This window comes from Pteropus alecto, unplaced genomic scaffold, assembly GCF_000325575.1.
Source record: "Pteropus alecto unplaced genomic scaffold, ASM32557v1 scaffold190, whole genome shotgun sequence".
In the NCBI taxonomy this organism is placed as follows: domain Eukaryota; kingdom Metazoa; phylum Chordata; class Mammalia; order Chiroptera; family Pteropodidae; genus Pteropus; species Pteropus alecto.
Window position 1 is genome coordinate 192,008 of NW_006430462.1, and position 15,834 is coordinate 207,841.

The 15,834-nt window shown below is 41.1% G+C and overlaps 1 protein-coding gene across 1 annotated transcript in view; it reads left to right on the top strand.

Moving 5' to 3' along the window:
- SGSM1 (small G protein signaling modulator 1) overlaps positions 1-15,834 on the top strand; it is an 83,809-nt gene that overhangs the window by 59,394 nt on the left and 8,581 nt on the right. The window contains exons 16-21 of the mRNA XM_006904859.3: positions 2,986-3,114; positions 6,409-6,591; positions 7,637-7,705; positions 9,403-9,993; positions 13,168-13,292; positions 15,254-15,336. Of these exons, the coding sequence (XP_006904921.2) occupies positions 2,986-3,114; positions 6,409-6,591; positions 7,637-7,705; positions 9,403-9,993; positions 13,168-13,292; positions 15,254-15,336 (1,180 nt within the window). The remainder of the gene's footprint in view (positions 1-2,985; positions 3,115-6,408; positions 6,592-7,636; positions 7,706-9,402; positions 9,994-13,167; positions 13,293-15,253; positions 15,337-15,834) is intronic.

Sequence of the window (15,834 nt, forward strand, 5' to 3'; positions counted from 1 at the left end):
GAAGGATGGGAAATACATATGCTCTCCTGGAAGAAGTAAACGATGAATCAGTCACTAAGCATTTATTAAGTATCAGCTGTATGATCAGTGCTGCAGAAAGTGCTGTGAGTCCCCAGCCAGAGGAATTTACAATCTGGTTGAAACTACTTAGATTGATGAGAGTAGCTAAGCTACAGGGAGACAGCTGGACCAAGAAAACCCCACCACTGTTTGAAACTGTCCCACTTCTGTCTTAAAGCCTAAGAATTCTTCCACAAGGCATTTCACCTGGAGATAGATTCTAAGTTTTCCTATTAGAATACAGATGTCCCTGGAAGGAATATGTTTATGTTTAAAAAAAGTTTTATAGTTAGTTTTGGAAAGAAGATTAAACAACTTTCTGTATCCTGCAGGACTTCTCAGAACCTTAGCTATGCTAATATGCTTGTCATTCTCAAGAAATTTCGGGCGTGTGGGAGAGCATATGGAATACTCCCTCAAATGTATTTGGCCACAGAAACCTTTTTGGAAAAGTATGGAAGGCAGACTCCACTTTGAGAAATACTAGTTTAACTGCTGCCAAGAGCAGCCATTTGGAGGAGATACCCATTTCCTCCACACTGGATGAATCTAGTGGCTCTGTCAGCTGTGTGCCTTTCTGCCCCGGGCCCGGGGGAGGCCAAGCTGGTGAGCACCCGGATAAGGGGTGGCTCTCCCACACCAGGTGAAGGTGCTATTCTGTGTATTAATTTGGGAACTCCTAGGGACTCAGTGAGAAAAACAAGCTGGTTCCCCAAACTAGACAAGCAGAAGAGTTGTTTTACATTTTTGCCATAAATAGTTGTTTTTCTAAATTATAGGAAGAATGCCTACTTACTGTAATGATTCAAAGAATGAAGAACGCAGGTGTATAAAATACAAATTTTTAAAATATTATCCATCTGCTACACTCCTCCAGTTTATGTCCCTGAATTAACAAATATTATCAGTTTGACATAGATCCTTTCTTACATTTTCTATGCTTATACGTTCATAGATACCTATTAGATATACCTGTAATTCTTATTTTTTAAAAATGAGGTGACATTATATATGTATTTTAAGTGATGAACTTACTTTTATAGCAAGGATGCCTTTCACATCTCTGGGTGAAATGTCGAATGTTAAAATCGCAGCACCTCATCTATGGGTGGGCCATAATTTATTCACCACTTCCCCTAATGATAGACATCTGGCCTCTCCCCCTCTCTTTTTTTTTATTTCAAACAGTGCCGCAGTCTATATTTCTATAAGCACATACCTGTCTGCACTAGTGCTTTTATTTCTAATGTAGATTCTTAGAATAAAATTGATATGAATTTAAAATTTAAACAGATATGCCAGCTTACTTTCTCAAAAGGTCATGGTGTTCATAATCCTGGCAGTCTACGAGAGTGCACATTTCCTGAAGAATTTAGGATTTATAGACATCTGGGCTCCCCTCCAGCTTTACTGATTTAGCATCTCTTGGAGCGGAGCCCAAGAATTTATATTTTTTGAAAGTTCGTCAAATGCTTCTAGTGATCTTGTCAATTTGGGAGGCACTAGTCTAAGGACAAATTGATTGAAACAGTAGTCAAAACTGAATATTTTTCATCTAACATTTTACAACCCTTTTATAACTTGTTTGGCCATGTTTTCACCTTTGTTGGTTGCGTTGTTGTATTAGGGTACACTGAGACGCAGTTACAAATAATTCTTGCTATTTTAGTTGCTTGACACCACAGGGGTATATTTCTTGCTCACTTAATAGTTAAAAAAAAATCCTGCTGAGTGGGCATCTCTCCTTTCTCTAGAAGGATCATTCGGTCTTGTGGCCTCACCGTCCTTCAGGGACTCATGGTCATCTGCCTCCAGATAGCAGAGGGGAAGTGGAGAGACTGAGGGGAGTACACCTACTTTTTCAAAGCTCTGGCCTTGAAATGGCTTGCATCACTTCCTCTCACGTCCCATTGGTAGAACCCAGGCTAATGGCCACACCTAACTGCAAGGGAGGCTGGGAAAGAGAGTCCAGCTCTGGGCTCCAGGAGAAGAGGAGGTGGATTTTTGATGAAGAGTTCACATCAGCCACACATAGCCCTCTGATTTTTAAACAGCTTTGACAAAGCGGTCTACATAATGCAAACCAAAATTCCAGTAGGGACAAGAGAATGGCTGTTTTTGCCGTTGTTTTGGGGTACATCTAAGACTAGCAATAAGATGTGAAATATTTTTTTTTAATTTTGGAATGTGAAATAAAGAGTTAAGAGGAAACGGAAACAGGATCCAAGTGCCCTTTAGAGTAGCTTTTAAGAAATCATTGTCACTTTACGCACATACACACTAATAGGACCTGCTGGTCACCCAACTGGACTCACTGTAACTGCAAAGCCATTGCCTAAAAATGAATTTTTAATAAAGCAGAGGAAATCTACTCCACAAGAGAACAAACAGTTGTTAAATTCATCCCAAGTGTGCACAAAAAAGATTAGTATATGGAGAACCAGCTGCAAATGTTTATGGTGGATTGATTTGCTTTAAAACAATTTTCTTAGAGCTGAGTCAAGATTAATAAATCCAAGATAATATTCCAAAATAAGCGTAGTACACAAAATTGACTGAAAATTAAGTAGAAATGTAAGTTCATTACATGCTGGCCTTTTTTTTTTTTTTTAAAACAAAAATTACTCATTGAATATCTTTTTGTGTAGATTCTCCAGATGCACCTCCCTCCCTTTTACTCTGCGGGCAGTATTCCCATGTAGAAGTGCACTGTTCCGCCATTGGTGGGCAGCTGAAGGGTCTCCAGGGTTTTGCTTTCTCTTTTGATGCCACAGTGGATATCTGGGTACATATGGTTTTGCTCATTCACAGCAGGATCTCTGAGGGTTAGGTCCAAGAAGCAGTACTCCCCGGTCACAGCGTCCACTCCCTGGTTTTCTGTTGACCAAACCCTTTGCTCCCTCCCCTGCCCACCTCCCACCACAGAGTTACGAGGAACAGGAGCTGCTGCGCCTCATCTACTATGGGGGCATTCAGCCGGAGATTCGCAAGGCCGTGTGGCCCTTCCTCCTAGGCCACTACCAGTTCGGGATGACGGAAACAGAAAGGAAGGAGGTTGGTTACCCCGATGGGCAGTGGGGTCTTTGGCAACAAAAAGAGCCAAGTTCTGTGGGGCTGGGGGAGCTCCTATCTCATGTTGGCCCAAGGTGGCACCGGGGAATCAAGGCCAGCGCTGTCCAATAGAAATACAGCACAAGCCACGGGTGTCTTTTTTTAGAATACGCTTTCTATGTTGAGATAACTATAGAAGCCCATGCGGTTGTAAGAAAAAATGCAGGAAGATGTCACATATTCTTTATCCAGTTTTCCCCAAACCATGGTGCAGTATCACACCTGGGATATTGTCATGGGTGCAATATACCAGTCTTATTTAGACTTCCTGATTCACTTGTACTCATTTGTCTGTGTGTGTGTGTGTGTGTGTGTGTATTTAGTTCTCTGCAGTTTTATCACACGTGTAAGCTTGCCTATCACCACCTCATCAACATACTGGACATTTCTAGTACTATGAGCATCCTTGTGCTGTCCTTCTGTAGCCACACGAACCTCCCACCACTCTCCCTCATCCCCAGCCCTGGGCCACCACTGATTTATTCTCTATTCCTATAATTTTGTCGTTTCAAGAATACTGTATAAATGGAGTCATACAGTATGTGACCTTTCGGAATTAACGTTTCTCAGCAATTCATCCAAGTCGTGTGTATCAACAGTTGGTTCCTTTTATGGCTGAGCAGTGTTCCGTGGTGTGGGTACACCATGGTGTGTTTAACTCTCCACCTGCTGATGGATAAGTGGCTCATTTCCAGTGTTTTGACTATTACAAATAAAACTGCAATGATCATTCATATGCAGGTTTTCTCATGAGCATAAGTTGAGATAAATGTGTGTGTGTGTGTGTATTTAGATAAATGCTCAAGAGAGCAATTGCTGGGTAATATGGTTAGTTTTATAAGAAGCTTATAAATGCCTAGTTTTATAAACTGCCAAACTTTTGCATGGCTGTAACATTTTATGTTCTGGCTAGCAATATATGAGTGATCCACATGTGCATCCTGACCAGAATTTGGTGTTGTCATTATTTTTCGTGTTAGCCATTTAGACAGGTACGTAAATCGTATTTCATTGTGGTTTTAATTTGCATTTCCCAAATGGCTAGTGATATTGAGCATCTTTGCACATGCTTACTTGCCATCTGTATATCTTTGGTGAAGTGTCAGCTAATGTCTTCTGTCTATTTTCTAATCAAATTGTTTGGGAGTTCTTTATATGCTCTAGATATTAATTCTTTGTCAGATATGTGATTTGCAAATATTTTCTCCCAGTCTGTACCTTGTCTTTTCATCTTCTTAACAGGATCTTTTACAGAATAAATTTTTGATGAGGTTCAATTTATCAGGTTTTCCTCTGTGGATTATGTTTTTGGTGTCAAGTTAGAATTTTTTGCCTAGCACTAAATCTCGAAGAATTTCTCTTATGTTTTTTTCTAAAAATTTTGTAGTTTTACTTTTTATATTTCGGTCTGATCCATTTTGACTCCATTTTTGCATACAATGTGTTGTTTACCTGAAGGTTCATTTTTTTGTCTATGGATGTCCAGTTGCTGTAACACCATTTGTTGAAGAAGCTAGCTTTCCTCCATTGAATTGCTTCTACATCTTTGTCAAAAATCAGTTGGGCATATTAGGGTGGCTTTATTTCTGTATTCTTTATCCTGCTCCATATATGTGTGTGTGTGTGTGTGTGTGTGTGTGTGTGTGTGTACACATATACATATATACATATATATACACATGTGTATATGCATATATACGTGTATATACATATAGAGCACTATAATTAGTACTCTTCTGCTAATACTACACTGTCTTGATAACAGTAGCACATATGTAACTTTAAATGTTGTATACATTACATTTTTAAGGGTAAAAAGAAACAGATGCAATTAATATTTTCAAGCTTTTTATTTTGAAATAATTATAAGAAGTTGCAAAAATAATTCAGAGATCCTGTGTGAACATTGCCTTACTTTCCCTAGTGGAAACATCTACAGAACCACAGTGTATTCTCAAACCAGGACATTCGCAACAGCACAGTACCACTAGGTAGACCGCAGACCTTACTAGGTTTTGCATTTGCTTGTGTGTGTGTGTGTGTGTGTGTGTGCGCGCGCGCGCGCACACGTGCATGCATGTGTCATTTCATCAAAGTGTAATTAATTTTAATCATATTTTATTTAATCCAGTATATCCAATATTGTTATAATTTCATCATGTAGCAGTATAATTACTAGTAAGATATTTTACATTATTTTATTTGCACTAAATTTTCAAAATCTGGTGGTATTTTACACTCTACATACCATCTATGCTGCTATTAACTAAATATTTGTCTCAAAATTGACTCACTTAAAATTTTATATAACTTATATAAAAAGATATTTTATATCCCTGCCATCAATGGAAAACCAATATGACTTGCCATAGGTGGAAGGAAACTAAAAAATAAATGGAATATGACAAAATGATATAATTCAGTTCTACCTAGATGCAGTAGCCTGCCTGAAGCCTACTCTCTCTTTGTTAAAAATGGAGATTATAAAGTGTGAAGGAGATATTGATGACACGGTAGCACCAGCCTGGCCTTCCTGCTAATCAGAAAAATTGAAGGAAAGTTGAAAATGGAAGTTTCTTCACTGCGTGGTTGCATGTGATGAGACCTGTGCCAGTGAACTGTCTAAGTCATCTTGGTACCAGCCTGAGGCCCATCTCTGCTTTCCCTTATGCCTGGTGGATTCCTGGGCAGATGCTCACCAATAAATCCAGCATGCCAGGCCCTGTGCTCAGGACTAGGGACCCAGAGGTACATTAGAGGAAGTCCTTGCCAGTTAAGTGGGGTTTTGCAAAGTCAGTTGGAGGCAAACTCAGGGTTTGTAAGATCACATGGAAGGCACCTATGCCAGGCAGAAGGCTGCCAGAATTCTTTAAAGGAATTGCTTCTAGTCAAGGTAAGGGTAAGGAAGGGCCTCAGGAAGAGGGGACAGCAAGAGCAATCCCTAGAGGAGACACTCGCATGATGCAGGGTGTGTACGTCTGTGTGCGTTTGTGTGGGGGAGAGCAGAAGGGTGTGGTGGATGTGGGTGGCTGAAACATAAAGGACAGAGGTGTGGAGGCAGCAGCAAGAGGTGGGGCTGGAGAGGGAACAAGGAGAAAGGCTGCTGAGTGGTCGATGGATAGGAGGGGCCGTGCTGGAACAAGCGGGCACCTGGAAGGAGGCTCAGACTCCTGAGTCAGAGCCACCCTCTCCCCAGGGGTCCTAGCATTGGGCGTGACCTTGTATCTGCCCTGGCAGGTGGACGAGCAGATTCATGCCTGCTATGCACAGACCATGGCTGAATGGCTGGGCTGTGAGGCAATCGTGCGGCAGAGGGAGCGCGAGTCTCATGCGGCCGCCCTGGCCAAATGCTCATCAGGGGCCAGCCTGGACAGCCACCTGCACCGGATGATGCACCGAGACTCCACCGTCAGCAACGAGGTGATGGGAGGCTCACCTCAGGGAGCAGGGGGGCGGTGGAGGCCAGGATCTACTCCATCAGGCTGTTGTAGGAATGGTGAGGGCTGGGTGTCTGGGGCCTTGGGACAGAGTCTCACCCCCAGTTTTTGGGTAGAAGGTGTCTTTGGAGTCTGATAGACCCGAGTTTGAACTCCCTTACTTCTGGGCTTTGGCCTCCTCATCCATTAAATAGATATAATCATTAATCTGTGTGTAGCCCAAACGAGATAGTGCGCATAAAGCACCCAGCACAGAGCTAGACTTTCATTTATTCAAGAAACCTTACTGAGTACCTACCATGTGCCAGGTACTATCAGGAATGTTCTGGAATGTCCAAAGTGCTTCGGTGACCAAGTCAGATATATCTGTCCTCACAGAATCTCTAGCAGCCCAAAGCAGGAGCTGAGAATTAAGTTAATTCTCTTTACTAATGATGGACCTGCCATCAATTGCCACACTAATACTGCATGACAGACAACCCCCAGAAGTCAAAGACTTCCAACAATATGCATTTTTTCTCATCAGTCTGTGGGTCAGTTCTCTTCTGAGCCTGACTGGGTGGGCTCACTCTCGTGCTTGCTGTCAGCAACTGGTCAGCTAAAATGTTTGTTAACCTTCACTGGGCTCTCTCACATTCCTGGGGTGACTTGGTTCTGCTCCAAGTCTCAGCCTCCAGCGGGCTAACCCGGGTATGTTTTCACAGTGAACCAGATCCGTATGAGAGACACACACAGCACTTTTCAAGCCTCTGCCCTGGCGACTTTGCTAACATCCCATTGGCCGAAGTAGGTCACATGGCCAAGCCAAATAGAGTATGCAGTAACTAGAAGTTACGGGACAAAAAGCATATATACAGAGAGGGGAGTAAAAAATTGGGCCATTCATACAACCAGTTACTCTCAGTCAGGGATAAGGATAAATCTAGATTTCCTGACTCACCAGCTGTCCTTTCTGAACTCAGTACAGGGACCCTAAGCAGGAAAGATGCAGCCTAACTTACTCTCCCTCTTGCCTCTTTTTCCCTCAGTCCTCCCAGAGCTGCAGTTCCGGCCGGCAGAACATCCGACTGCAGAGCGACTCCAGCAGCAGCACACAGGTGACCTTCTGGAGGCCCCGCCCCCTCCCCACCCAACTCCGCCCCCTACAACTTGGAATAATGGGATTAGATGCCCATCATCTACAGGTCACTTATGGTTTATTTGTTTTAGCTTTTTATACTAGCATTAAAATTTGAGTTTTTAGTTACACAAGTAATATATGAATCTATTTTCCCTGTAAAAAAATTAAAATATTGCACAGAAAGCTAAATTTGGCTGTGACCATCCTTAATCCCCACTTGCCCTCCCTAGAAATAACACTGCTATCATCAGTTTGCTGTGTATCCTCCAGACCCTTCTGTATGCCTTTACATACACCGAAATATGTAGGCAGTATATAGTCAATATACTGCAGTGTTTGGTAGTCTTAAAATTTCTACATAAACACCAATGTATGTATTTTTCAATAACTTTCCATTTTATTCAGTGAGAAGGAATGTTAATTCAGTCTTACTCAATATTAAAGAAAAAAGCGAAGTATAAAAATTGTGCATACTATGTCACTTTATGTGTAAAAAGCACAAATATTAATATGTGCATGTATTTGCATCTCTCTTCAAAAACAATAGAAGGATAACCAGAAACTAATTAAAATGGTTACCTATGGGAGGTGGGGGCAAGGAAAAAAGCTACATTTCCCTGAATATACCTTGTTTTCTTATTTTGACTTTGGAGTTGGGTAAATTTTTTAACATAATTTAAAGCAAGTTAATCAAAAAGAAATTTAAAAAACTTAAACACTTGAAACTAACAGTAAATCAAATTGGTGACATAACCATACAGCAAAGAAATTTTCAGGTGACATGGTCTTATACTGTCTTATACAGTCTATCCTTGATGAGATATAGCCTAAGGACACAAAGGACCACAAATAAATCTTTGAAATGTATTCTGGAGATTTTTCCATAGTGTTTGATATGTAGTTGATCCTTGAAAAACACAGGTCTGAACTGCTCAGGTACACTTATATGTGGATTTTTTCTGATAAATACGTACAATACTGTAAGTGAATTTTCTCTTCCTTATAGTTTTCTTAACATTTTCTTTTCTCTAGCTTCCTTTATTGTAAGAATAGAGCATATAATACATATAACATACAAAGTATGTGTTAACTCACTGTTTATGTTTCCAGTAAGGCTTCCAGTCAACAGCAGGCTCTTCATAGTTAAGTTTTTGAGGAGTCAAAAGTTATACTTGGATTTTTGACTCTGCGGATGTTTGGCACCCCTATCTCTTGCATTGTTCAAGGATCAGCTGTACACCTGACTACTTTTGAAAATTGATCCATTATAGTCAACCACATGGATATAATATTCTTTATTTAGCCTGTTCCTTATGTTGTCAACTAATATTTTACTTCAAAAAAATCTTGTGTGCATAAGTTTGTATGATGAAAGGTATTTTCCTCCCATTTCAATTCCCTAGTAATCTCTTCATAGAGTCAAGTGCAATGCTTCTTTGCTTCTTTCTGGATTATTCCATGCATTTCCATGCATGTAGGTCACTTTTTTATACTTCGCGAAAGGGAGCTATATATGACACCTGGCTCTGCACCACTCTTTCTACTGACTATACAGTATTCCGCTGCATGCATGTTCTGTATTTGAATCAATCCCCTGTTGATGAACTTTTAGGTTACTGCTAGAAACAGCAACACAGTGTCCATCCTAGTCCATCTGTCTTTGTGCACCTTCAGGTGTTTGAGTCCGTGGACGAGGTGGAACAGGTGGAGGCAGAAGGCAGGTTGGAGGAGAAACAGCCCAAGATCCCCAATGGGAACCTGGTGAATGGCACCTGTTCCCCAGACTCCGGCCATCCTTCCTCCCACAACTTCTCCTCAGGCCTCTCGGAGCACTCGGAGCCCAGCCTGAGTACGGAAGACAGTGTTATGGACGCCCAACGGAACGCTTCCCTGGTGCTTCGACCGGGGGACAGCAGCGTGGATGATGGGCAGAGCAGCGAGGCTACCACTTCCCGGGATGAGGCCCCCCGTGAGGAGCTGGCCGTGCAGGACAGCCTGGAGAGTGACTTTCTCGCCAATGAGAGCATGGATGAGTTCATGTCTATTACTGGCAGCATGGACGTGGCTCTGCCTGAAAAAGACAGCACCGCAATGGAGAGCTGGGTGGGCAGCGAGGTGGCGAAGCGTAGCCGGGCAGATAGTGAAGACAACCTCTCAGAGGAGCCCGAAATGGAAAGTCTCTTCCCCGCCTTGGCTTCTCTGGCCGTGAGCACTTCTGCCAACAACGAGGCATCCCCTGTGTCTTCCAGCGGTGTCACCTACTCCGTAAGTCTCTAGGATGCTCCTCCACTCAATTTTCTACAGCTGCAGGAGGGAGGGAGTGGCACCCACACAGTTATCCAGAACGGCTTCATCCCATTTCCCCATTATAGAGGGTTCACTGCAGAAACCCACGTGGGGGAGGAGTTAGTATAATACTTAAAGAACACAGGCTTTGCAGTCAAACAGTCCTGGGTTCACACTCCAACCTAGACATGTCACTCTCTTTATGAGCCTCAGTTTCCCTATCTAATACCTTCCTTCCTGAGTTGTTTTCAGAATTAGTTAGTAAAGCCCTCTGTGCCTGGTACATAGTGAGTACTTGAGCAATAGCATCCTCGATGATGAGCATCTTGATTTACACTCAGGTGCAGCATTTTTTAAATATTCGCATTTGCTCTCTTGCTGGAAAGTCCAAACTGGTAGACGTCAACTGAAAGAGAGGTTTTCTGAGTTAGGCACTGTCCACTTTTCTTTAAAGACCACATTGTTTCTAACGAAGATATAAATGCCAGTAATTGAAAAAGTGAAACACTCAGACAAGGTTTGATACAAAAACCAGTTATCTGCCCCACCTGCTGCACCCTGCCGCCCTCCCCGCTCCCCGCCCCATTAGCCCTCCCTGGAGGTAATAGTCGTTACTTATTCTGGTATTTACCCCGTGTCTGCAAATAACATGTATTGCTACTTCTTAAATCTTTTTTAGTTTTTCTTTAGTTTTAGACATTATCTATTGACTCCACACTATAGAAAAAGAAGATTTAGCCTACTTCCTTCCCTCTCCCCACATCCTCCTCACATAAGTGAAACCTCATCCCTATCCATCCAATAAAGTTAAAGTGTTATATTAGTGTTAAATGACCATTGGGTAGTTTATGTTTTAACAATATAATGTATACATCATTTAGTCAGCTCTATTTATTTTTCTCTCCTGCAAAAAATCGTGATTTTCTAAAATGTTATCATTTTCTAGTCTCTGCTTTCCTTTTTTTAGTTTGCTACATATGTATCATTAATTCCCCCCACACACACACATATACACACACATAAACTGCCTTTTTTCTAAATTTTTTCTGAAACATTCAGACAGATCAGGTTTTCTAGTTGTTTTGTATGACTAAAGAATTCTAAGAGCACCTGGCCTTCCCTGGTTCCCTGTACCTGACAGGTAGCTTTCATTCTAGATCTTTCTCTGTCATCATCCCCAGGTTAATTTTGCTTCTCTCTCATTCCCTGTATCCAGTGTCTTTATCTTTCTTAGTTTACTCCTTTGTTTAGAGGAGCAGGTACTTCAGTAGCTTCCACATTTAAAAATTTTTAATTCCTTCTTATATACCAGGCTTCAAGTCTGATATATCTGTTTTTTTTATATGAAATATATTCTTTACAATTACCTTTAGCAAAGTCTCTCTTATTTTGTGTCTCTCTTGAAAGACCTTCATTTTGCCCTCATTCTTAAAAGGTATTTTCACTGAATATGCAACTCTAGATTTCAGTTATTTTCTCTTAGTATTTTGAAGATATTCTTCTACTGTCTTCTGAATTCCATCGTTGCTGTTGAGAAGTCAGGTATCTAATTGCCATTCCTTCAAAGATAATCTGCTTTTCTCTCTAGCTACTTTTAAGATTCTCCTTTTGATATTGTATGTCATGTGTCTGGGTGTGGATTTCTTTTTCCGTTTTCAAGCTAGTGGTTTGTTGGGCTTTATGTACATGCAAGTTAGTATATTTAGTCAGTTCTACAAATTTTTCATCTACTATTCATTCAATTGTTGCTGCTTCCCAACTTTTCTCTCCTTCTGTAACTCTGTTTCTTAGACCTTCTCACACTATCTTCCGTGTATAATACTTCTCTTTCATTCTGTTATCTCTTCATTTCTCTGTGCTGAATCCTGAATAGTTTCTTTAGATCTCTTTTCATTTCATGAATTCTCTCTTCAGTAGTATCTAATTTTCTGTCGTATGTCTCTAGTGAGTTTTTAATATGTTTCATGAAGTTTTACTTGGCTTTTCTCCAAATCTGCTACAAAATGTTCTGCTTGGTTATTATACAGTCTCTTGCTCTCTATTCTTATTAGTAATTTCTTTTTTTTCTTTAAAAATATTAAACATACTTACTTTATATTCTGCTCCTTATCACTCTAATACCTGAAGTCCTCGTGGACCTGGTTCTGCTGTCTGGTGTTTATGCTGACTGTCACTCATGGTGCCTTCTTTCTCTGTGTGTTTTGCAATTTTTTTTAACATGAGCTCATATTTCTTAGAATTTTATTTGTTGCACTATTTGAGGCCTAAATAGAGGTAGCTTCCTCAAGATAGAGTTTCCTAGTACCCAGGGGAATAACCAACCTGAGGTCACTTTAATTAGATTCTCTACTTTTTCAGACCGCCCAGGTTGTGAGAATTTGGTTTATCAGCCTGCATAAGTTATAAACCTGATTTGAGGCTATTAATTATCCAGGGAGATATTTTTTTCATTTAACTTGGCACCCATGTTCAAGACAGGTAGATGTCCTTGAGACCTCGGGATGGTAGTAGTTTTTTTTTTTTCAATTTTCCTTTTATGGAGGGTGGCTCTTTGGGGTCCTGCCTTAATGCAGAAAAATCTCTTAAATTCCATACCCTGGAATGGGGGAGCACAACACCATTAAATCCAAGCTTAAATTTTCCAGTTTGGCAGCTTCCCTCAAGGCAAAAGCCAGCTTTGTATTATCTTGCCTTTCTGGATTAATTTTTGGCCTTTAAATATTCTTTATTTTCTTGCTGTACCATTGAACCTTTTCATCAGGATTGTTGGGTCAAGACATATTGATGTCAGACATATTGCCAGAATTGGACTTCCATTCAGTTGTTCATACGTCCTATCCAGCTTTCAGCAGAGAGGGATGCACGTTCAGCAACAGTTATAACTCTCTTGTAGTTTCTTCATCTATAAAATGGGGATAACAATTCTATGCACCTCATTAGGATTGTTTTGTTTTATCAAAGAAGAAAATAAAAATAATTTTCACTATATAAGAAAACAACGAGAACTAATTCAAACCCCCGACTGGTCCAGGTAGAGCATGTTTTTTTCAGCGAGGACAGGAGAAGGTTTAGGGGAGGGACACTCTCTGGAGGACAGCCTCTGTGGGGAACTGAGGTGTAATTGTTCTTTCCTTCCCCTCCTGGGGTCCACAGCCGGAGTTGCTGGACCTGTACACAGTGAACCTGCACCGCATCGAGAAGGACGTACAGAGGTGCGACCGCAACTACTGGTACTTCACACCTGCCAACCTGGAGAAGCTGCGCAACATCATGTGCAGGTGGCTGGAGCAGGGGCAGAGGGTGGATCTATAGGGATTAGGGGGTCGGGTAAGGATGGCAGACGTGCAGGCTGCAGGGAGCCCAGCTGGAACTGCAGCCTCTGCCGTGGGCACCATGCCCACTTGGAATCTTATTCCAGCCCACACTGACAATAATATAACAAACATAATAATGATAATAATACAGGGCACTTATTAAGCCCTTTATTAACATCATCTCACTTCATCTTCACAACAGTCTATGAGGTAAGCATTATCCCCTTTTACAGGTGAGGAAATGGAGGCTCAGAGAGGTACCACATTGTTCAAGTCCCCCAGCTGAGCAGTGGCTGAATAGGACCTCATCCCCACTCTAGAGTCTCTTAGGCTTCAAAGTCTGTGCTTTATTTCATTAAGCCAAGATCTGGGTCAACTTACTACTTTTCATTAAAAATTATTCTTTTTATTTCTTAAACTATGAAGGTAACCCATGCTTATTAAAACCCTGAGTCAACTAAGGAAATCAGTTCATAAGGTATAAAGAGAAACTTCTTCCACATCCAGTCATCAATACCACTCACCCAGGAGAAGTAACTACTAATAATATAGTAATGAATATTCCTCCACAGCTATGTATATAATATATGAGACTATATTATATACTATATATAATATAACAGCATGCATTTTGAAAGTTTTAAAAAGGTATTACTTATATAGGATTATTCTATAAACTATTTTTCTACAACTTGCTTTTTACACTCAATAATACATCCTGGACTTCTTCCCATGCTGCTCTAACTTGGGTTTGTAAACTACTACTGTGGCCTACCAGCCAATTCCAGCCCATCACTTGTTTTTGTAAATAAAATTTTATTAGAACTCAGCCATGCCCATTTGTTTGCATATTGTCTGTGATTTTTTCTGCAGTGTCGAGTAGCTGAGACAGAGAAGATATGGCCTACAAAGCTGAAAATAATTATTATCGGAACCTCTCAGAAGTGGTTTGCCAACCGCTGCTCTAACTCATTCTGATTAATAAGCACCCCCTCTTTCCTATTCTGTCTTATAGTCTCCTAAGCAATCACTGACTCTCAAAATTTAGTCTAGAAAATACAAACATTATTACCTTTAATGTAGTGTGTTACATTAAAATGAAAAAGTGCTGGGGGAGAAAGGATAGACTGACTTTTGACTGATTATTAGGAAAAATCATGGAAGGCCTCACAGAGGTGGTGATATTTAAGGTAGACTTTGGCAACATTAGGAGAATCTGAAGAACCGTTTGACATACAGGTCAGAGGCACATACCCTGGGGTGAGGTCACCTGAATTCAAATCCTTCCTCTGTCACTTATTTTTAGGTGTTTGACTTTGTACATGTCACATATCTCTCTGTGCCTCAGTCTCCTCATCCATGAAATGAAGTAATTGTTTTTTTATATGATTATTTTGAAAATTAGATGATGCAATATATGTATAGTGGACCGAGTAGAGAGTAAGTGCCCAGTAAATATTAGCTTTTATTATTAAGGGGCAGGTGGGAATTCCAGATAGAGGGAACTGCTAGGGCAAAAACACAATGGTGTGAACTCAGCGTGCTTTATTTGTACGTGTGTGCCTGGAGAGGAAGAAGTACTGGGAAATGATGGGCGAGACTGTGAAGGTGGTTTGGGAAGAAACTGTGAATGCCTTGTACCCCCAATTAAGGTGTTTGGATATTGTCTTGTCACACAGTGGGAGCTTGTGAAAGTTTTTGAGCAAGCAGTAGCCTCCTTGAGCTGGACTTTAAGAAGGTCATCCTGATAGCTGAGCATAGGATGTTTGAAGAGAGTAAGACTGATGATGGGGATGCAGGCAGGAGGTTAAGGGAGTAGTCCAGGTGAGGGATGGAGGACTGAATCAGGGAGGAGGGAAAGGAAGAGTGGGTTGAAGAGGCAGATTGTGGGTGTCATTACTGAGACCCTTGTGTCTCTTTTGTAGCTACATCTGGCAGCACATTGAGATCGGCTATGTCCAAGGCATGTGCGACCTCCTGGCTCCTTTGCTGGTCATTCTGGATGATGGTGAGTGTGTTCTCCCCACCCCAGGGCTTGGGGTACAGTTTCCTTTCTACTGTAGAGGAGGGAAGTTAACTTTACTCTGTGACTCCATGGAATAGATCAGTACTGGTGCTCAGAAGACCTGTCTGGTGAACACATCAAGGTCCTAGTGAAATTGTTCTGTGTTAGCCAACATTTATTTCCAGGTAGCCAACACTTATTTCCAGGTGCCCAACACACAGCCAGGCCTTTTCTAGCCACTGATTATATAAACATGAATGAGAAAAAAGAAAAACCCAGGCTCAGATTGCTTCACTTGTGAATTCTGCAAACACTTGAAAGAAGAATTAATACCAATTCCTCCCAAACTCTTCCAAAAAATAAGAGGGAACACTTCCTAACTTATTCTATGAAGCTAGTTCTTACATAAGAACCCTTTGGTACCCTGATACCAATACCAGACAAAGACATCAAAAAAAAGAACACTACAGACTAATATCCTTTATGAATATAAAAGCAAAC